General features: G+C 28.2%; 1 protein-coding gene and 1 long non-coding RNA gene across 18 annotated transcripts in view; one reads left to right on the plus strand and one right to left on the minus strand.

The window, feature by feature from the left end:
• Nucleotides 1–22,500, minus strand: part of tmod (tropomodulin) — a 69,925-nt gene that overhangs the window by 13,845 nt on the left and 33,580 nt on the right. For 3 of the 11 annotated variants that reach the window (XM_035886470.2, XM_085663073.1, XM_085663076.1), the window contains exons 2-9: nucleotides 6,945–7,097; nucleotides 6,559–6,726; nucleotides 6,356–6,482; nucleotides 6,040–6,260; nucleotides 5,774–5,928; nucleotides 5,558–5,654; nucleotides 5,288–5,435; nucleotides 3,266–3,384 (exon numbers count right to left, since the gene is read on the minus strand). In XM_035886470.2, the coding sequence (XP_035742363.2) occupies nucleotides 3,281–3,384; nucleotides 5,288–5,435; nucleotides 5,558–5,654; nucleotides 5,774–5,928; nucleotides 6,040–6,260; nucleotides 6,356–6,482; nucleotides 6,559–6,726; nucleotides 6,945–7,097 (1,173 nt within the window). In that variant the 3' untranslated portion in view covers nucleotides 3,266–3,280. Of the gene's footprint in view, nucleotides 1–1,279; nucleotides 1,360–3,265; nucleotides 3,385–4,568; nucleotides 4,733–5,287; nucleotides 5,436–5,557; nucleotides 5,655–5,773; nucleotides 5,929–6,039; nucleotides 6,261–6,355; nucleotides 6,483–6,558; nucleotides 6,727–6,944; nucleotides 7,098–7,629; nucleotides 7,792–7,955; nucleotides 8,098–8,163; nucleotides 8,294–20,219; nucleotides 20,645–22,500 lie in introns of those variants that run through there. The other 8 variants (XM_035886472.2, XM_035886474.2, XM_085663077.1 and 5 more) reach the window with 7 other exon arrangements.
• The window catches only part of LOC146872363 (uncharacterized), a 94,590-nt gene continuing 79,832 nt past the window's right edge, over nucleotides 7,743–22,500 (plus strand). For 2 of the 7 annotated variants that reach the window (XR_014983369.1, XR_014983366.1), the window contains exons 1-2: nucleotides 9,723–10,232; nucleotides 10,673–10,728. This is a non-coding gene — a long non-coding RNA (uncharacterized LOC146872363). Of the gene's footprint in view, nucleotides 7,832–8,146; nucleotides 8,280–9,722; nucleotides 10,233–10,476; nucleotides 10,572–10,672; nucleotides 10,729–22,500 lie in introns of those variants that run through there. The other 5 variants (XR_014983367.1, XR_014983370.1, XR_014983368.1 and 2 more) reach the window with 5 other exon arrangements.

Raw genomic sequence — 22,500 nt, forward strand, 5'->3', positions numbered from 1 at the left:
TTTTCTTTTTTTTTTTCTTTTTTAATTTCTTTTTCTTTTAAATCAAACGTTAAAAAATTAAAAAAAAATGTGTGTGCGTGTGTGTACGTGTGTGTTTCTATGTACTCTCAAATCAGATGCATTTTGTTAATTAAGCTACATCGAAACTGTCAATAGCATTTATTATATTAACGTTGAGCAGATTAGATAAACTGTGTATAATGTTATTAACTATTGCGTAGTGATCTGTATTTTTTTTTATTATTATCAAAAAAAAAAAAAAAAAAAAAAAAAAAAAAAAAAAAAAAAGAAATAAATAAATAAATAAACAAAAAGAGACGGATAAATAGATTTTATTAACACGTATAGAATCTTTTTGATTTTCATGGCGTTTCAATTTTATACGATAGGAGCACGTGTGTTCAATGCAAGATCGCGATATTGTAAATCAATTTATTTCTGATATTTGATTTAACATCAAAACCAACATTCCTGAGTTTAATTTTGATTTCGTTCTTTTTTTTTTTTTTTTTTTTTTTTTTTTTTTTATAAGAATCGTACGAGCAGTCTAATTTCGCGTTAGTTTATTCGTAGATACAGATAGACGATTAAAAAAAAAAAAAAAAAAAAAAAAAAAGTTCACGAAAAGACAGTGCGTTAAGATCGAAATAATATTGAAATGATACGACATAATCGTAGATCTTGATCTATTCAAGCGTAAAATCCGATCCATTGCTATAAAACAATGAGCATTGTAACTTTAAACTGATTTACGTAAAAGATATCCTACTAACACTATTAGATAATATTTTAATATATTACGTTATCATTGTTTTCTACTTTTTTTTTTCTTTTCATTATTTAATTATTTATTCGTTTACATCGTTATTATCATTAAACGGCTCGTACGATGAGAATTTCACGATAGAGAGAGAGAGAGAGAGAGATCAATTGAAAATAAATCCAACAATATTTTAAGGTATTATTTTCAATAATAAAAAGACAAAAAAATAAATAAATAAATAAATAAATAGAAAGACATTGCATGATCACTACGAAATAGTTTAGAACAATAATACTGTTCGTCTTGTCTAGCGATAGAAGAAAAAAAAAAAAAAAAAAAAAAAAAAAAAAAAAAAAAAAAAAAAAAAGAGAAAAACAGAAAAAAAGAATGAAGAAAAAAAACTAAAACGAAAACTAAAAAAAAAAAAAAAAAAAACAAACAAAAAAAATATATATATATATAAATAAATAGGCGCAGCCCACTCTGCCGATCGATTAGCAAACAGCAGGCAGCTACCTTTCATTGAATCAAGGCAGGTTTCCTGTGGTTCATGTTAAAGAATCTGAACTGTAGCCGCAGCGTTAGGTCTTTCCGTACTGTTGGGAAAGAATAGGTATCATAAGTATATATCGCAGTTATAAGACTCTCCATAAGAGTCCTCTTTCTCTGTCTCTTTTATAGGGTAGTACATATGTATATGTGTGTTTACGTGTGTGTACGTGTGTGTACGTGTATATATATATGCATACGTGTGAACATAGTATGTATATGTATACATATATATATATACATATATAATATATATGATACTTTTCTTTTTATAGTATGTGTACGTATGTGTCATCTAATTACATACGTATATACATCTTTCTCAAGATATAATCTGAATAATAATAATAATAATAATAATAATAATAATAATAATAATAATAATAATAAATAAATAAATAAATAAATAAATAAATTTCGTGAGAAAAATTTTTGATACGAATTAATATGATTCGTCATTAGATCTTAATTGGATCTAATAATTTCTAATCGAATTACATTGTGATTTTTTTTTTTTTTTTTTGAACGTTTTCGAAGAAGAAAGAAGAAGAAGATGAAGAACACAGAAAAAAAGAAAAAGAAATAAAATAAAAATCTAGATGTATATATATATATATATATATATATATATATATATATTGCGTGAGTTAAAGGTGACATTCACCCTCGAGTTTAAATGTATCCTGTATCCCTGAAAAAATCAGACAATTACAACAGAGACACTTATGTTACAACAGTAGGTATGTAGAAATCTTATTGGAGAAATAGTGAGTGGGTGGAATGGTTGCGGGGGAGAAGGGGGTAGGGGTAGGAGGAGAAAAAGGGATGGGAGAACGGTAAAGGATCGTCGAATTATTATTAACGATATAAACGCAATTCGATGATAAATCCTTGATAAATTTGTCCCTTGTATAAAAATTCATCCTCCCCCACCCCACCCCATCCCAGATCATGGAACATTTTTGCGTGCATGTCGTTTATTATTATACATGTATACGTATATCAGTTACAATTGGCAAGAGCAAAGTAATTAGAAGATCTAATAGAGATGAATTAGAAATGATGAATTTAATGTGAGCGAAATAAATAAATGAAAAAAAAAAAAAAAAAAAAAACAAAAAAAAAACAAAAAAACAAAAAATAGAAGAAAGGGAAAAGAAAGGAAAAACGACAAATTGTGAAAATGATGCGTGCACGAATATGCGATTGCATGATTAATGAATATTATCGTTAGTTTAATAAACGTATACGTTAACAATAACATTCGGCATTTAATTGATTTATTCTCTGATGATTATCTTGATCTCGAAAAAAAAAAAAAATATAAAAAAAAGAAGTTTCATCTTCGATCGGACAGGAGAGACATTACAAGACAAAAGAAAAAAAAAAGAAAAAAAAAAAAAAAAAAAAAAAGAAATAAATAAATAAATAAAAAATCATCATATATTATATAATCAATATGCATGTGTACAAACAAATCGCAAACAAATATACAAATATAATGTGACAGGATTCTCACCTCACCTCATCGCACAACAATCGCACAATAATCCCACCCGCCCCTACTCCCATCCTTCGGATCGAAACATTTAAAATTATTTCCTTTTTTTTTTTTTTTTAATAATTTCCGATTAAGACGTAAGACGATGATTTGGGCTGTCATACGGTAATTATTCATTCAGGGAATTATAAAAACTTGCAATCGATCGGTCACGGGTTAAAACTCGATGCATCAGGCACTTTTAAATAATAAACGAATTGTCAAAACTGTAGGGCGGTAGGAGGGGGGACGGGGGTAGGAGGCATGAACGTGGACGTGGGCGGGGTTGAAGGGTGGATATTAAAAAAAAAAAAAGAAAAAAAAAATATTAAATAAAATAAAATAAAATAAAATAAAATAAACAAATTGCTTTTCGTTCTCAATTGTAATTTATCTTATTCTTTACTACTCACTGCGCCGTGTCAGCGCTAGGCACGATTTTTTAGAGCATCTACAGGAAGAATGGTGAACGTGTCACGACCCGAGCCGATCGCTATGACCTTAGCGCGTTCCATAGGTTCCACACGACAGACTGGCCAGACAAATATATTAATTAATGATTAAAGCTCAATTACAAATAAGTAAAAAAAAAAAAAAGGAAGATGTTTTTTTTTCTTTCTTTTCTTTTTTTTTTTTTTTTTCCTCCTCACCCCCTTCCCCTCCCACGACTCTGACATAATATAATATAAAACGCGTTCAACACGTGTTATCGGATGGATGATCATCGATACGATGTAATAAATTATAAAATACTAACTCGATCGATATTTGACATATACATGTATATATCACCGTTCAAGAATTTTTATTCGTCAACGATTCGTTTGTTTGATTGTGATAAAGCGAGGACAGATGAACGATGAGAGACATTAATGAGCGAATTAAAAAAAAAAAGAAAAAGAAAAAAATATTGAAAAGGAAGAAAAGAAAAGAAAAAGAAAAAGAATGTAAAAAAAGAATGGAACAAAAAAAAAAGCATGCAATTGATTTTAAAATGATACATTATGATACGTTTGTGTGTGTTCAACGTCCTAAATGGATTAAAATGATTATATACGATTGAAGATTTTGACCTAGAATATATATCTTAAAAATTTACCAATATCTTTTCATATACTGCATTTAGAATGTGTATAGTTTAAAAATAATGTTTAAAAATTAAGCAATGATATTAAGAAAGAGAGAGAGAGAGAGAAAAAAAAATAAAGAAAGTTAATCAATCTCATCCCTGTATTGAATATGAGAGGTATCAATTTGAATTATTCACTTATGTTTTATAATATACCACCAAAAAGATAATTTATATTAATTTATAGTAAACATTATCATTGTATTTTTTTTTCTTTTTTCTTATCAATTCTAACAAGACCAAAATACCAAAGCCAAAAATTAATATAATAGCGTTCAATATCAAAATAATTAGAATATGTTATGGCTAATCTTCAGTGCTTTTGCTAACAATTCTATTTAATTGTTCAAAATTGATTCTACCCCCTCTTGTTTTTTTCTTTTCTTTTTCTGTTTTGTTTGTTGATTTCTAAAGATATACAGATATCTAGGTACAATATCTTTTGATATAAAATGATTAGAATCAATTGTTTGAAGAAAATCTTGATAGAAGAAATGATAGGTGTTTTCTTTTTTTATCTTTTTTGTTTTTTTTTTTTTTTATATATATATAATTGGACGGTCACACTCTAGGGTTATCATAATTACCTCTCAATGTCACTAACTATAAAAATAATGAATGAATATAGCGGGATGATTGGATGAATAGTGATTTGCTAATAAAGCGCTACGTGAGACTACGAAGCAGATTAAAAAGGCTTAGAAGCATTTCGTCATATGGTCTCCACTGTTCCTCATACAATTGCTCCCATCTAAATGAAAAATCAATAATTTCTTTAACGTTGTCAAAACAATACATCTCCTTTAGATATCTATGCACATTTTTAATTTTAATATTAATAATCAATTACTCATGTCATTTATACAATAACATTGAATTTTATATTGGTTTAACTGCAAAACAACAGATTTTATATTCTTCAGATAAAATGGATACAAATCAAATTAAATACAACATATATATATATATATATATATATATATATATATATATTGGTTGTATATAAACATCAGGAGGATCTATAAAAATGATAAAATTAACCTGCAATAAATCCTAGGAAAATATTTTTCTTTTTTTTTTTTTTTTCAGAGTGTCGCTTAATCGACAACACGTAAGACCTGATTGATATTAACAAATTGGTACAAAAAAGAAGAAAACAAAAAAAAAAAAAAAAAAAAATAGAAAATAACGGTATGAAAAAAGATAAAAAAATAAATAAATAAATAAATAAATAAATAAATAAATAAATAAATAAATGCTATTTATAAAATGATTTGTAATATTATCTGAATTATAATTTACTTACTCCTATCGATGTTACGTTGTAAATGTGCAGCAACGCGATGTCTTGCATCATTAAACTCAAAGTGAAGTCCAAGTCGTAATAACGTTGGATTTTGTTCTACCAATTGTGTGATTTCCATTTCAATTTTGTTACCCAATACTTGTGATCTCTATAAAAAAAAAAAAAAAAAAAAAAAAGAAGAATATATATATATATATATTTTACAAGTGAGATTATGTTTATTCAATTTTTCATTAATTTTTATTCAAAGAGATTGATTCTATGTATTACCTGATTGGAACATCGGAATTCTTCGATCGATTTGGTCTTAAGAAGAGCTCTAATGAGCCTCACTATCACAGGTGGGCTTATGAAATTTGTCTCGACACTAAAAAAAAAAGAAAAAAAAAAAAAAAAAAGAGAAAAGTGAAGTTTTAAAACGAAGCTATTACTTATTTCTAATATCACTAGAACTTATATATATATATATATTATAAGTGTACATACTTTAATACTCTAAGCGTAGAGTTCTTTTCCATGGCTTCTGCCAACCTTTGTGCCGTTTTGTCAGTAAGTCCAACATTGGTTAAACTTAATGACTCAAGATGCGTATTTCCTTCCAATCCTTCAAATAATTGTATAAATTTCTCATCCGAGATATTCTATAATGTAATATAATAAAAAGAAAAAATGTAATATTATAATGCGATTGATATATTAATATTATCATATTAATATTAATATGATATTGTACATGATAAAAATTTACTTACTTTAATATTATTCCAATTTAATTCAGTTAGAGAAGAATCATCATCTCTAACTTGTTTGATAGTTGCATCAACGTCCGTATCATTAGGTGGTTCCATTGGATAAGGCTTTGGTTGACTAGCTTTTGTCACTCCATCCCAGCCCAATCCCACAGGCTGTCCAGAATTTAATAAAGATGCATGATATTGATCCTGATTCATCATAGAGTGGAATCCAAGAATTGCTATATACAAATGTAAAAAAAGTTTTTATATAAAGTAACGTTTACATATTTAAAATAAATTGTCACAAATTGTCTGCGTTATGTCATATATTTACCTGCAAGATCAATAATCTCTTCTTGAGTCGCATTAGATAATGCTTGTTCATATTCATCGCCAAGATCTATAGCAATTTGTTCTTCTGCCTCTTTTTCCTTTGCGCTTTCCTGAGACGGTGGGATCCACTGTAAATAAAATAAAGTAATTTATATTATAGCTGTAATAATTCATCGGTAACATAAATTTTATCATCAATCTAACCTTTTTTCCTCTAATAACTCCAGGTACATAAGGTTTTAATTCTGGTCTATCTGGTGTTTCCAATGCTTGTTTATTAATGTGTTCGATGAGTTTCTTTCGGTTAAGTGGCCCTGTGGGACTCTTGTCGCATTCATAGCTGCAACGCTGTGATGGAGGCATAAAACTATCCTAAAAAGTAATATATATTTTTATATAATTTTAAATTATCCAATTTATAGATACACACATAGACACACACAGACACACACACAGAACAGACACGCACACACGCAAATACACTATGAGACAATGGAAAAATAAGTCATATATATAACAAGAAAAATTATAAAACGCATGCAAAAGAATTGTAAATATTGTTTAATACCATATGAATCTTTAGATCTTACATCTGGATCAACTTCCTTGGCAAGTATATTGATTTCTTCCTGCGTTAACTGTGCCAGCAATTCATCCACATCAACATCTTCATATTCACTTAAATCCTTGCCGTATAACTTGGCTGCTGTTGTCATGGTGGTTGTTTTAGTTGACGCTGAAGTCTGAAAATTATTCCATGGACGTTGATCAACTATTGAATGCTTACGAGACATCTTTACACCAAGGTTTATATTCCAATTCGTTTATAAATCTTATCTTATCAAAAGGTTGTAATAAAGAAAAAAAAAAGGCACACACACACACAGAGAACAGAAAGAATAAAAACTAAGAATAACAATAAGTTATCACTGTCAATATAACTAAATTGATAAAACTATTTTTTTCCCTTTAATCAAAAGAAGAAACAAAACAAAAAAAAAATTTGTAAAAAGTCATTAAATAAACACTTGTATTGAACTGATCTTATAAATATCAATTCACGTTGAAATTAACCGGCTTAATTATATCACAAAATAGAAAATATTTTCTATGAATAGGATCAATGAGAAAATATTGTTTCGTTTTTAAATGGATATGATGGAACAGGAGGAGGAATAAAAGAGGAAGAAGAATAAGACGAAAGAAAGAATGAATGAATGAATGAAAGGAAAAAAAGTCGAAGAAATCTTAGGAGCCGTATCTAAATGACAGTACACTAGTTGCTAACGACCGAGAAACTAAAGCGTTAACTGTTGTCCGTGATCGAGTCCGATCGGTGTATCGACAATTAGAATTTAAATTCGGCAAATGTCCAATACGGCTGATGCCCTTTGACCCAGATAATTTCAGATCGATTTTCATTGACAAGTCGGTTGCCAATTTGGCAGTTGATATTTATCGGAAGAACTATATAAACGTATGTACATGTATATATATATATAAAGTAACTATATATAACATATTACTAGTGTATCGTGAAAGATAAAATACATACACAAATATATATACACAAATATATACATATATATATATAAACTTACGATCGTTTGAATTTCTTACGATTCTTGACCAATTATAATACAATTGAATAAAAGTTTTCACGTTATTGTTATATCACCGTGATTTTGATCGTTCGTACGTAAAATATATAAATAAAGGGAAATTTATGGATAATTGGGAGAAGGGAGGGAGGGAGAAAAAAAACCTCGCCCACTATTCACGAATAGAGATCGTAACAACTTCACTGACCACTCGTCAGTCCACCGATTCTGGATGATTAAGGCAGCGCCCTTTGACGCTTACAGTACGTTCATGGAAACAACCAACGGCTTAAGACAACAGAATGAATAACGACGACCAGTCAAGTATATATTAATGAGAATATTATTTTACATTACTTTTACAATATTATCGAGATAAAAATTTATATGTATGTATATATATATATATATATATATATATGTTACTATTAATCATATGATCGATTTTCGATTAAATATCTATCGATTGTTTACCATCGATATATATATATACATATGTATATGTATATATATATATATACATATACATATATATATATTTATATAGAAATCTTTTCAAAAGATAATCTTCTTTTTAAATCGAAGAAATATTATAAACTGAATATTGATAAAATAAATGGATGGAATAAGAGTTATGACGAATCGACTTTAACTAGAGACACGCTCTCGTCGTATTCATGACGAAAGAGAAGTTACTGCGCGTAAGCTCTTGCGCAGATATTGATGCCGCCGTCGTTCACTTTACGGCGGCAATTTTAAATGACCTTTTCCTTGCGATCGATGATGCTTCACGTGAAATCGTTCGAAAGAAATAAAAAAAAAAAAAAAAAAAAAAAAAAAAAAAAAAAGAAGAAAAAAACCTTTCCTTCGTAATAATATCACCATCATCATTATTTCGTACGATATAATTATATTATATCGTGATATATTGATTTATAAAGGTTAAAGAGAATAAAATCGTGTAAAAATTAATTCCCTTATATATATCGCGTTGTAATAAAAAAAATTTTGACGCAAAGGGATTTAATATTTCGAACTATCCTTTAAAATTAATAATTTAATCCTTATATCTATTGTATTCTAATGAATGTATGTTTCTATTGTTACCATTCCATTCAAAATTCTCTTTCTTTCTATCTTTCTCTACTTGAAAGTGGCGCCATTTTTTTTCTTTCTTCCTCTCTCTCTCTCTCTTTCGGTCTTTTTTCTCTTTTTTTTTTCTTTCTTTCTTTGTTCGACCCTGAAACGAGAGAAGAGAAGCGAGCGATGATTCGATGATTTAACCAGGAGCGAACGTCGGCGGGTCATTTCTCCTTCGTCGAAACCTATAGTTGTTAAATCCTATTTAACTGGTAACCTCGTGCTTTGACATAATCGGTCTGATAAATCGATGCTCCTCAAGGTTAACTTAGAACGTAACTATTCAACGAAAAGGGGGACATTAGCCAAAAAAAAGAAAAGAAAAAAAAAAAAAGAAACAGAAACGGCAGAGAAAGAGAAGAAGAGAAGAAAGGAAGAGAGAAAGAGAGAAGGAAAGAGAAAGAGAGAGAGAGAGAGAGAGTTAATAAAGAGAGAGTCGTGATTGGATAAAAAAAAAGTGGAGGGGGGAGAGGAAAGATTAGTGAACTTTCATTCTTATTTTTCCTCTCTCTCTCTCTCTTTCTATATATCTCTCTATTTCTCTCTTTGTCCATGTATCTATTCACTTTCTATTTGTTTCTATCTCTTTCTCCTTCTTTGTCCTTTGTCTTCGTCTTCTTCTTCCATCTCTAATTCTCTGGCGTTTCCACGATGTCCGTGGTTTTGATTAGATAGCTCTCGTCGTTTTTGTAGCAACAGTACTAGCGGCGACAGACTCAAAAATAGATCGAAGCCTCTCCTCAGTCTGGCACATTACCAACAGTCTATACTTGGACATCGCCGCGCCATGATTATTTATAGCGAGCACGAGCGCGGCCACTGGCCTTCTCGCGAACTAACTAACCGGCACCTACGAAGATTGTAGAAGAACAAGAAGAAGAACGAAGAAGAAGGGGCGGAAGAAGAAGAAGGGACGGAGAAGAAGAAGAAGAAGAAGAAAACTGATCCGCCGCCCGTGACCTAGGCCCGCATTAATAATGACTACATCCCTGTCGGATTTAAATTTTATCTTTCCCGCTTCACTTTCAAGATACCTTCTTTTGTTTCGTTTTTTTTTTTTTCGTTTAACGGAACAACGAACGCGTCGTTCGGTAAAATTTAACGATCGCGATTTCGTGATTAGCGATTGTAACGTAAGTAAGTAATTACGTATTTAATTTAATACGTACGATCGATATAATCGTTTTGTTTTCTTCTTTTTTATCCTTTTATAGACTTCGAAGACGCTATTTCGCTTTCGAAGACGCGATTATTTTTTTTGTATTTCGTACAACGACGTTTATTTATTTATTTGTCTTTTATTTACTTATATCCTATGTGTACATGTATATATATATATATATATATATATATATATGTATGCATGTATGTATGTATTTAGAAATTAGAACGGAACGGAAGGTGGATATTAAAACGGTCGATATAATTTTACGTGACTTTGTAACGTCCTAGTTGTAATCAGACTAACTAAAAGAGGTTAGGAAATGTATATATTATATATATATATATGTATGTTTGTATCTACAAATTTTAATTTGACAAATATAAAATTTTTCTTTTCTTTCATTGTTTTTTAGGAAATTATACGTCGAAGTTCAAACAACACGTAAAGAAAATAATATCTACGAGTAAAGTGAGTAACGTTTTCATTCAATTTCTTTTTCTCTTTTTGAAACCATACTGCACATATATATATATATACATGCACATTTGCAATTACACACACACACACACACACAGACAAATGTGTTTTCTCTTTCGAGAAACAAACTTCGGTCAAAGTCTTTTTACTTCCTACAAAAACATTAGATTATCGTAACCTAACTTACGAACATTAAGCCCAGTTATAATTAACATATGACTATATATATATATATGCATCAAGAATCAAATATGTTTTTTGTTTGTTCATTATTGATTGTAACATCAAAAAAAAAAGAAGAGAGAGAGAGAGAGAGAGAGAGACAAAGAGAAAACGTATCTACGCGATAATTAAGATTTTCTTTATTTTTCTTTTTTTTCTTTTTCCCGCCCCCCCCTTTTGCAAACGAGATATCTACTTTGTTTTAAGATCGAATCGATAACGTCGAATGTATTGCACTTTGATGTATTTAAAATGCACATTTTTTTCTCCCTATCTTTCTCTCTTTCTTTTTCTTTTTAATCGTTCACTCTCGAAACAAGTTTCACGATTCGTTGATCTGTAAAGTTGGTTTACCGGAATGGCCGGTGAAAAAGAGGAAGAAAAAAAAAGAAATTAAATATGTATGTATGTACACACACACACACACACACACACACACACACACACACATATAAACTTGGTGTGCAGAGTTTCCACGAAGAGACTGAATGATCAAAATATAGATTTCATTTCAGAAAGTAAGAGCGCATCTTTACGTTTATTAAATCCATATAGAAAGTCGTTGAAATCAAGGCTCGTAATATTTTTTCTTTATTTATGTATGTGCATAAATACATGTTGATCCATCAGTGCTAGTTGGATTATAAGAATATGCATAAGATTGCACTTAAAGAATGAGATTAGATATTTCGCGTTAGAAACGTTCACAGTTTTTATATAATTATGATATATAATATATAATATTGTTAATTATATAATTAATAATATTATATACATATATAATGTTATTAATTAAATTAATTTGTTCGTTTAATAACAGATTAGACTCGATGAAATTTATTTAACTAATCCTCAGGAATTATTATATTTTGTGTATATATATATATTTTTTTTTTTTTGTTTAGTATTTTAGATCTTAATAAAATAATAATATTTAAATAAATAAATATTGATATTGTTTATCTAGAAATTAAATAATAATAATAATAATTATGATGATAATAATAATAATAATAATAATAATAATAATAATAATAATAATAAAGGAAGGAAGATAAAAAAAAAGTACTATTATTATTTATTCAGGTATAAACTATTAATGTAAAAATTCTTAAATTAACTATTGTTCAATCTAAAAAATAACGAATAGTGTAATTTTGTTTGCTTTTTTTTTTTCTTTTTTTTTTCTAGATAATCAAACTGGCTGGACAATTTCAAAGATATATATATATATATATATATATATATATAAATATATATAAATAAATTTAAATCAATAAGATGATTTGATATTTTCAAAATGACCAAGTCATGCAATTTTATTACAATCACTGTCATGTATGATAGTACAATACATACATACATACATACATACATACATATATAGATATATATATATGTATATATATATACATATATATATACATGTACATACGTATTTGTTTGTATGTACATACTCTGTGTATTTTAAAAGTCAAAACCATGATTTTTCTTTCTTCCTTTCTTTCTTTCTTTCTTTCTTTTTTTTTTATTTCATTCTTCCGGTTTATTCCTCGCGCTCTTTATCCTTCTTTATTTCTTTTCTTTTTTCTCTCTCTCTCTCTCTTTCTCTTCTTTTTCAAGTCGGCCATAGCGTCTCATTTAGTATGTGGGTGAGTAAGATCAGAGGAGAGGGAGGAAAGAGGGAAAGGAAAACTAATCGCCACGGATTTATTAGAGGTTAAAGCCAGTAACGATACATCTGCTCGCGAGATCGTTCTCTCCGAAATAAATACATAAAGGAAAACGTTTGGGGTATTCTGTATGTATCCTCCATGTTGCAGAAATGAATGAGCACTAAAAATATACAACTTTTTCACAGGGGCCGCGTCGGACATCTTTCTTATTTTTTTTTTTTTTTTTTCCATTTCTTTCCTTTTTCTTTTCTTTCTGTCTTTCTTCCTTTTTTTTTTATTTTTTTTTTTTTACCATCGTCATCATCATCGTCATCATCATCATTCACTTCTGTTCTCTCGTTTTTAACAAAAGAAAGAAAGAGAAAAACAGATGACACGTTGATTGTCAGTGTTACAATCAATGTTCTGTCATTCATTCAAAAGATTCGTAAAGATCGTACGAATTTGTGCAAATTTTGTTATGTCAAATTTAGGAAATTCTTTTTTTTTTTTTTTTTTGGTTTGTTTATTCTTTAATTCTTTTTTTTTTCTCCTTTTTCTTCTCCTTTTTCACTTTTATTGACGCGCGTGCGCACGCGCAAAACATTGTAAGCCCTCGAAAGATCGAAAGATAGCTCATTGTTACATTGACTTTTTCACGATGATTGATTTATCGTTCGATCGATCGTAAATATATATATCCAATGTGTTTTCCGTATTTTGAAATCATTGAAAACAACAATCTTGGGAAAATATTTATCATTGTAGTTTTGCTCATTGTTGTACTTATTTTTTGTTCTCTCTCTTTTTCTTTTTTTTTTCTTTTTTTCATTTTTCTCTTTCTTTTCCCTTCCTCTTTCTCGTTCACATAAGGAAAAAAAAAAGGAAAGAAAAGAAAAATAATTTTTCTTTTGTCGCGAACAAAAAAAAAAAAGAAAAAAGAAAAAACACGTGAAAGGAAAAAAAGTCATTCTTATCGTTAATTCGACGTCATTATCATCGTGTAGATAAATAAATTGATAATATTAAATCTATTATTAATTACACGTAATTATGTGCGTAATATTAAAGTTACGCTTACATTTATATTTCTATATATATATTATTTTATATTTTATTAAATTTCATCGACGCAAACTTTTATTGCAGCTTTAGAAACGTTCAAAGTTTATAATTTTTTTTCCTCATTATATTTAATTTTTTATATTTAATTATATTTAATTTTTTTTTTCATAGTATAATTATACCGCTATAAGTAACGTTACAATTTTCATATTGTAGCTTTATAATTTTTTTATTTCTTTTTTTATTTTTTTTATTTTTTTTATTTTTTTTTTTTTTTATTTTTAGATACGACAACAAATTGTATTATAGAAGATTGATAATTTATCTTCTTCTTCCCTTTTTTTTTTTTTTTTTTTTTATACGTAATTATACTTTATACGTATTTTATATTTCACTTTATATCATACATTTATTATTTCTATTACTTTTATTATTTACTTTTATATACACGCACACACACATACATACATGCATACATACATACATACACACACACACACACACACATACACACACAATATATATATTTTAGTTTATATTTTATCCTCTTTATATTTTTATGACTCTTAAGATATTACAAAAGAATCCCGCGTAAAATATTTTGATGTTGACATTATAGAAATAATTTTTCCTTTTTCCTTTTTTCATTTTTTTTTCTTTTTTTTTTTTTCTTTTTTTTTTTTTTTTTTTTTTTTTTTTTTATATATATATATATATATATATTTCATACCATAGCAAATATTTTTTTCCTTTACATCTCGGGGTTGCATAGCAATTGCTAAATTAATGCATAGCCAAAGTGTTGCAATGGGTAGGATCTAGCGAAGTGCGTAGATCTATCTCGTTGGTTATTTGAGGTCATTGTGGAAGCATTTTCAAGGCGTCATTCCAACAAGATGTATCCACGCTTCTTCTCTCTCTCTCTCTCTCTCTCCTTCTTTTTCTTTCTATCATATTCGTTATTATTGGTAATTGACGCAATAATTTGCAACCTACACGCACATGTGATTATTATAAACAATGTCAATGAGAATTATATAGCATCAAGGCGATCGATAGAAATAAACTTTGAAGGTATTGAAGTTTAATATTGACTACTATATAAATAATCCTCCTCTCTCTCTCTCTCTCTCTCTCTATTTATCTATCTATCTATCTTTCTTGTTTCTTTTTCTTTCTTTCTTTCTTTCTTTCTTTCTTTCTCTTTCTTTCGAATGAGAAACGCATCAAGAGTCTTGCACAAAAATTCACATTACGTCATCGGCAATGTAATTTCGTTAATATATAGAACATGTCGAATTAAACATTTCAAAATGATAATGTACAATCTAATACGCACCTTTCAATTCTAATTCGATCGAATTTAACGTTAATCTTAGAAAATATATTATTATCTTTCATTATGATCGACTTTTCTTTCTTTTTTTTTGTTTTTTTGTTTTTTTTCCTCTTTTACTCATTTTTTGTTTCTATTTTTTTTTTTTTTTTTTTTTTTTACATTTCACCGGACGAACTTAACGGTAATATCAGCGGCAAGAACACGTTTCTCGAACGCATTCGATCTCTCGACTTGTGACAGAGAGAATGAGATAGAGAGAGAGAGAGAGAGAGAGAGAGAGAGAGAGAGAGAGAGAGAGAGAGAGAGAGAGAGAGAGAGAGAGAGAGAGAGAGAGAACTCACATCTCCCATCTTGACGTTCCACAGTGTGTACATGTATGTATGTGTATGTGTGTGCATGTGTGTGTGCGTGTTTGCTTCTTCATTTTTTCAACGCCTCTTTCTCTTTCTTTTTTTTTCTCTCTCTTTTTTTTCTTCTTTCCTTCTTCTTCTTCTTCTTTTTCCTTTTAAAAGAGTCTACTAGATATGTATCTTTGCGGCTTGAAAATACCACTTGTAGAAATCGGAAATTCGATTCGATTCCTTTCCTTTCGATATATACATACATACATACATACATACATACATACATATATACGTATATATATATGTGTGTGTGTGTGTGTGTGTGTGTGTGTGTGTGTGTGTGTGTGTGTGTGTGTGTGTGGATGTATAATATGTGTATTATATTGTACGTATCTATTAACACGAATTGCGTGTTAAACTCGTTTAAATTAATATTATAATATAGAACGAAACAAATTATCTTAATTCGTTATCGAAAGCATCAATTTTCATTTCTCCTTTCTTTTCTTTTCTTTTCCTTTTTCTTTTTTCTTTATTAGACGATAAAATTATCGACACGATGATGTTTATATATATATATATATATATATATGTATATATATATATATATATATACGTATATGCACATTATCGTTATTAGATTCAATGGAATATACAATAATATGAATATAATTTTGTATCATTTTGTGCCATTTGTGCTTCCTGTTATAACAGTACTTGCAACTTCGATACAGTTTTCAAACTGTTACTTTGGGGGCCGCGAATGCATGCATCTCTCTCTCTCTCTCTTTCTCTCTCTTTCTTTTTTTCTCTCTCTCTATTGCGGCTAGGAAACGCGTTGCGGCGAAGCGTTACGCCGCTTAAGCCGACAGTTTAACGAGCGTTAAACGGTAAACGAAGTTTGAAAGGATTGGAGTCGCCTGAATAAAAACGTTTTGCGGACGTATTTAAAAGCATACATTCGAAATTGTTGATTAAAAAACAAAAAAAAAAAAGAACAATAGAGAGAGAGAGAGAGAGAGAAAGAGGACATTTTTTCTCTGCTGTCTTTTTTCTGTTTCTTCTTCTTTTTTTTTTTTTTTTTTTTTTTGATTTTCTTTCTTTCATATCCTCTCGTCATTTCAAAATTTTAATATTGAAATAATATAATTAACGTGATAAATAATTCCTTGCGAAGTTTCGCACATGGATTACTTATTTAATTAAAGAAAATTTATTATACCGACGTGCACGTAGTACGTTCGCATTCGAAAATCATTTTGATCGGAAATAATTTATTTCATTTTTATCGATAAATCTTATATTCGTCCTTCGTAAGATATAAAAATTGTCCTCGTTTATCTTATTTAGTTTTATTTTTTTTTTCTTTTTTTCTTTTTTCTTTTTTTTTTTCCTCACAATCTCGCGAAGTAGATATTTTTTTTTTTTTTTTTTTTTTTTTTTTTATTATCATAGATATAACTGTTTATTATAACAACATTTGTTTATTAGAAATCATACGATATGAATTTATTTACCAGGAATATATATATATATATATATATCATTCTCATTGATAAAATTTATTTTATCGATTCGTATAAGATAAGATCTTAATAAGATCTTATCATTATATAATCATGAGAAATAAATACTTTTGATATAATTGTTCAATATAATAATTATCGTTTTGAAATAACAAGAATATAAATAGATCCGTGATCTTTTTTATTTTACCAAAGTTCATTATAAGAAATTTATGTTTCATTTTTTTTTTATATTCACATACATATATATATATATATTTTTTTTTTTGTTATTTTGAAATTGAACAATTTGTACAAAATCGTACGACTGTAATAATTATTTCAAAAAAAAAAAAAAAAAAAAAAAGTAAATAAATAAAAACACGAAAAAAAAAAGATCAATCGATTATAACGAATGTAAAATCGAATATAAATCGAATGATAAAATATTGTTGGTGATAGTGGGGAGGGGGATTTAACTTTGAAAGGTTTGTAAAAGAAAAAAAAAAAAAAGGAAGCAAGGAAGAAGGCAAGAGAGAAAGAAAATAAAGAAAACAAAGGAAGAAAAAAGAATCGAGAAGGAGAATTTTTTTGTCAATTTATATTCGATAAGGTATTTGTTTAAACAAATTCCTTATGAAATAATTTTAATATTATTCATCTCGAATCGAGTTTCCTTAATCTGTATACAAACAAATTCTTAATGGCATCGTGCCAATGCGCGTAGGAATCATAATGAAGTCGGCCTCGAAAACTCTTGAGATTCGTGAAAGTAAGTACATTATGACAGACATACATACATACATATATGTATATTTACATATAGATATATATATATATACATCCATACATACGCACATGCACATGTATATATATATATATATATATCGATCGGAAGTTTGTCATTCGGGTTATTGTGTCGTCTTGCGTTTGACGTTCGAATCACGGAATGAAATGGTAAAAGTAAGTCGTCGTAAGCGTGCCATTTACATTTTGTGCCAGTTTATCTTCAAACGATAACACAATCTTCTTCTTCTTCTTTTGTTTTCTTTTTTTCTTTTTTTATTTTTTTTTTTGATTATTAAAGTGACTTCTTCTTCTAGCTTCTTCTTTCCTTGTTTTTTTTTTTTTTCTTTTTTTTTTCTTTTATTTATTTTTTTTTTTTTAATATCACAAAATACGTAATACAATCTATCCTACAATTTATGATACATATATATATATATATATATATGTACATCCTGAAATTGCATTTTTAGTGTATCGCGTTACTCTATGCATGTATATTAATTTGATAACCGTAACGCATGTAGTTTGAAGCGTAACACGGTTATCACGTTTCGTTTATATCGCGTCTCTCGACTTTGTAAGGTTGCATAAATAAAATTACGAAACGGTATTGTCTATGATGAGGGGGGTAAATGAGAGAGAGAGAGAGAGAGAGAGAGAGAGAGAGAGAGAGAGAGAGAGAGAAAGAGAGAGAGAAGAAATGATTTATGCAAATACGTAACTTGTGACTTGTCAATCATTTAAAAAAAATCAATCGCCATTTTTAATATTTTCATTGTGTGTATGTGTGTGTATGTATATATATATATTTCTTTTTTTTATTTGAATTTTGTTCAACAACGTCAAATTTCATATTATCAATTTTATTTGAATTAGAAAATGCATACGCTATTTTACATTTTATAACACGAATATGATTGCCAATCAATTCGATATAAATTAAAGAGAAAAAAAGAATATATATATATATTTATGTATATATTAATATATAAATATACGTAGACAATGTATGATATTAATTACAATTAACGCGTTAAGTACGTAAGATGCGTAAAATCATTGCTTTTTATTTTCTCCTTTTCCTTTTTTTTTTTTTTTTTTTTTTTTTCTATTTTTCATCTCCATCGTAGAAAATAAAAGGGGAAAAAGAAAAAAAATTATCGAAAGATTTTTCGAAATATCGAAATATCCATTAAGTGTTTATTTCGAAACTCAAAAACTATAGACAAGTTTATATATATATATATATATATATATATATATATATATATATATATATAAATTAAATATAAAACAAAGTGAATATTCGTGTTATCATCGATCTTGACTGTCAAACAAAAATCATAATAATTATTCTATAGAAGTACGTGTCTTCTATCTGTCTTTCTTCTCTCTCTCTCTCTCTCTCTCTCTCTCTCTCTCTCTCTCTCTCTCTCTCTTCTCTCTCTCTTTCTCTCTCTTGACGTTCCCTCGAATCGATCGCGTGTCGCATAAAATATATCCACGCGCACAGACGGAAATACATTATTGGACAGAGTTGTGTTAGGATAGGTCATTGATCGATGAATTACGTATACTTACTTACAAATATAATACAATGATTCGTATATATTTGTTTACACATTAAATTCATACCGATTGATTTTCAATTCGATTCACGTGCTATTATCACGTTTCCTTCAAGTGTGACTTGAAAGAGAACAGCGTAGAAGAAAAAGAAGAAAAATAAAAAGGAAAAAAAAAAAAAGAAAAGAAAAAAAAGTAAGAAGCAAAGAAAGAAAAAAATCCTTCGTAAATATTTATCATTTGTTATTAGAAATTAAAAAAATATTTTCTAATGAAATATTTCCTATTAATTAGAAATTAATTTTAAATAAAGATAGTTCGTATTATATATTTATCGATTAAAATCATTATTATCATCAAACGTTCGTCTTTATTCGAATATACTCAGGTATTATCAATTCCCATTAATGAATAATCCAAATGATATTATGGATGATCCCCCCCCCCCCATCGTTGCCAAATCGAATACCAAAATGTATGAATTATTCTAATCTACATCGATTAGTGTTACTGTTTATCTATCCATTAACAGTGCGGTTTTCGTCAACCGTATCATAATTAGATCATTCACGTGCAGGTATCGTCGAATTTAATCAGATTCCGATGTGTTTTACGGGAAAATTTATAAGAACAAAAATTTGTATATGAATAACATGAATGAAAGAGACAGAGAGAGAGAGAGAGAGAGAGAGAAAGAGAGAGAGAGAGAAATAGTTATTCATAATTCATTTTAATAATACTATCTATATCTGTTATAATTATCATTAATTAATGAATCGATATAAATTCAAATAGTATGATATAAAACGATAAATATATAATACGATCGTGTTGAATGACGAATAATTCGAAAGAATTTCGAATTTTTCTTTTCTTTGTTTTTTCTTTCTTTTTTTTTTCTTTTTTTTTTCTTCCTTTTTTTCTTTTTCTTTTCCTTTTTCTTTCTTGTTTGTTCATTTTTTTCGAAGACAATTCAATTTGTATTTTTTTTACTTACACGAAAACGAAGCGGCTATATTATATAGCGGAAGATCCAAATAGAGAAGGTGACGGTCGATGACGATTCTTTTTTTTTTTTGTACAAAAAAGAAAAAAAAAACAAAAAAGAAGAAAAAAACAACAAAACAAATAAATAAAGAAAAAAAAAATCGTAATTCAATATTCCCTCAATGGTTTAAAAGTCCACACGCGTTTCCGATTAAAATGGCGACAAGGAAGAAAGAGATAAATAGATAGATTAGATAGATAGATAGATAGATAGATAGATAGATAGATAGACAGGCAGACAGATAGATTGATAGATTGATAGATAAAGAGAGAGAGAGATATAGAGAAAGAGAAAGAGAGAGAGAGAGAAAGAGTGTGTGTGTGTGTGTGTATGTGTAAAACGCGAAAGGCAGAGGAGTATTCCGTCGCTGGAGTCCTACTAAACGACTCGACGTTGAGTTTTACGCTGGAAACCTCCGTAAGGGAGGAAGAAGAGGAGTAGGAGGAGGAAAAGGAGGAGGTAGTGGAGGAGGAGAAAGAGGAATATATAAGCAAGAGAGTCTCGAGAGCCGATATATCGCATGATACCGACTGTGGTAAACTTTAGGAAAGATTCCTCCTCCTCCTCCTCCTCCTTCTTTTCCTCCTCCTCCTCCTCCTCCTTCTTTTCCTCCTCCTCCTCCGACTCTTTTTCCTCTTCATTCACCTCCTCTCTTTACCTTTTGTTACAACTACATGTTTATATTTGTATGAATGTGCGACGAGTACTTTCACTCCTGTTAAAGAGCTTCTTCGGAGACTGGGAGGGAGAGAGGGTAAAGGGAGGGAGTAGGATGACGGAGAAGTATTTAAACATTTTTTTTTTTTCTTATTCCTTCCGAGTTTTCACTCAGAAAAATTCTCTCTCTCTCTCTCTCTCTCTCTCTCTCTTTCTCTTTCTCAATTGTTAGATTGTTTACGTATATATTTATTTATTAGGTTTACATATAAATTAACACGTATACAATGTAAATTACTCTTTCTATATACGTGTATATATGTATATTGTTGACTGATAAATAACATCGATATATATATATATATATATATATATATATATATATATGTGTGTGTGTGTCTTTATAATTCGCATATAAATACGTAAGAAATAGTATTCTATTCTTTTTGCCTTTTTTCTCTTCATTTTTTTTCCTTCTTTTTTTTCTTCTTTTTTTTTTTTTTTTTTTCTTTTTCTTTGTTCTTTTTCATAGCGAAAAAATTTTCACTTACTATCTTCCAAGCGAATAAGGACAAAGGATATCATTGTATAATATTTTTCTATCGTAGAACATCGTACGATTATCTTCTATTCAAATGAACAATTTGTATTTGAATTTTTTTTTTCTTTTTTTTTTTTTTATATTTGAAAAATCTTTTTATTTATAAATAAAATATTACGTCTGCATCGTTTGTGTACATTAAAAATAAGTAACTTTGTAATAGTATTTTTTGTTTTTCTTCTTTTTTTTTCTTTTTTTTTCTTTTTTTTTTTTTTTTTTTTTACGTACATCGAAAATTTCGAAATGATTTATTATTGAACGACTAAATTTTTTTTATGTATTTTTTGTTTTTTTTTGTTTCTTTTTTTTTTTTGTTGAATGTCTTTCGAACTAAAGATCGTAATTTTTTTCCCTCCCTCTCTTTTTTTTCTTTCTTTTTTTTTTTCTTATATATATATGTATACATATAAAATTTAATGGCACGTAGATCGATTTTCTTTAAAGACAAACACTAGTAAACAAACAGATAACTTTTTTAGAATAAAAATGATATCATTCTACAATCTTGGGAAGTGATGTCATCTTACTCGCGGACTCTACCGTTACGTGAACATGAGACAGATGATATGTATATATATATATATATATATAAATTTATATATACTTGTATGCATATACTTCTTCTTACTATAATTATTATTATTATTATTATTATTATTATTATTATTATTATTATTATTATTATTATTATTAATATAATAATTATTATTATTATTATTGGTATTATTACTATTCTCATTATCATTTATTATAGATTTAGGGAATAGAAATGAATAATATAAAGATGACTTGAAGTTGCGCGAACAACGCAAAAGGAAGAAAGAAAAAAAAGAAAGAAAATGAAAAAAAAAGAAAAGGGGCGGGGGAAAGAAAAACAATGAAAGAAAAGGAAAAGAAACAAGATAAAAATGCTTAATTTCGTTATTTTCGTTTGGTCAAAACCGCTAAAAACAATTTGTTATTCCGTACAGG

This window comes from Vespa mandarinia, chromosome 20, assembly GCF_050613455.1.
Source record: "Vespa mandarinia isolate Hongniang chromosome 20, ASM5061345v1, whole genome shotgun sequence".
NCBI classification, from domain to species: domain Eukaryota; kingdom Metazoa; phylum Arthropoda; class Insecta; order Hymenoptera; family Vespidae; genus Vespa; species Vespa mandarinia.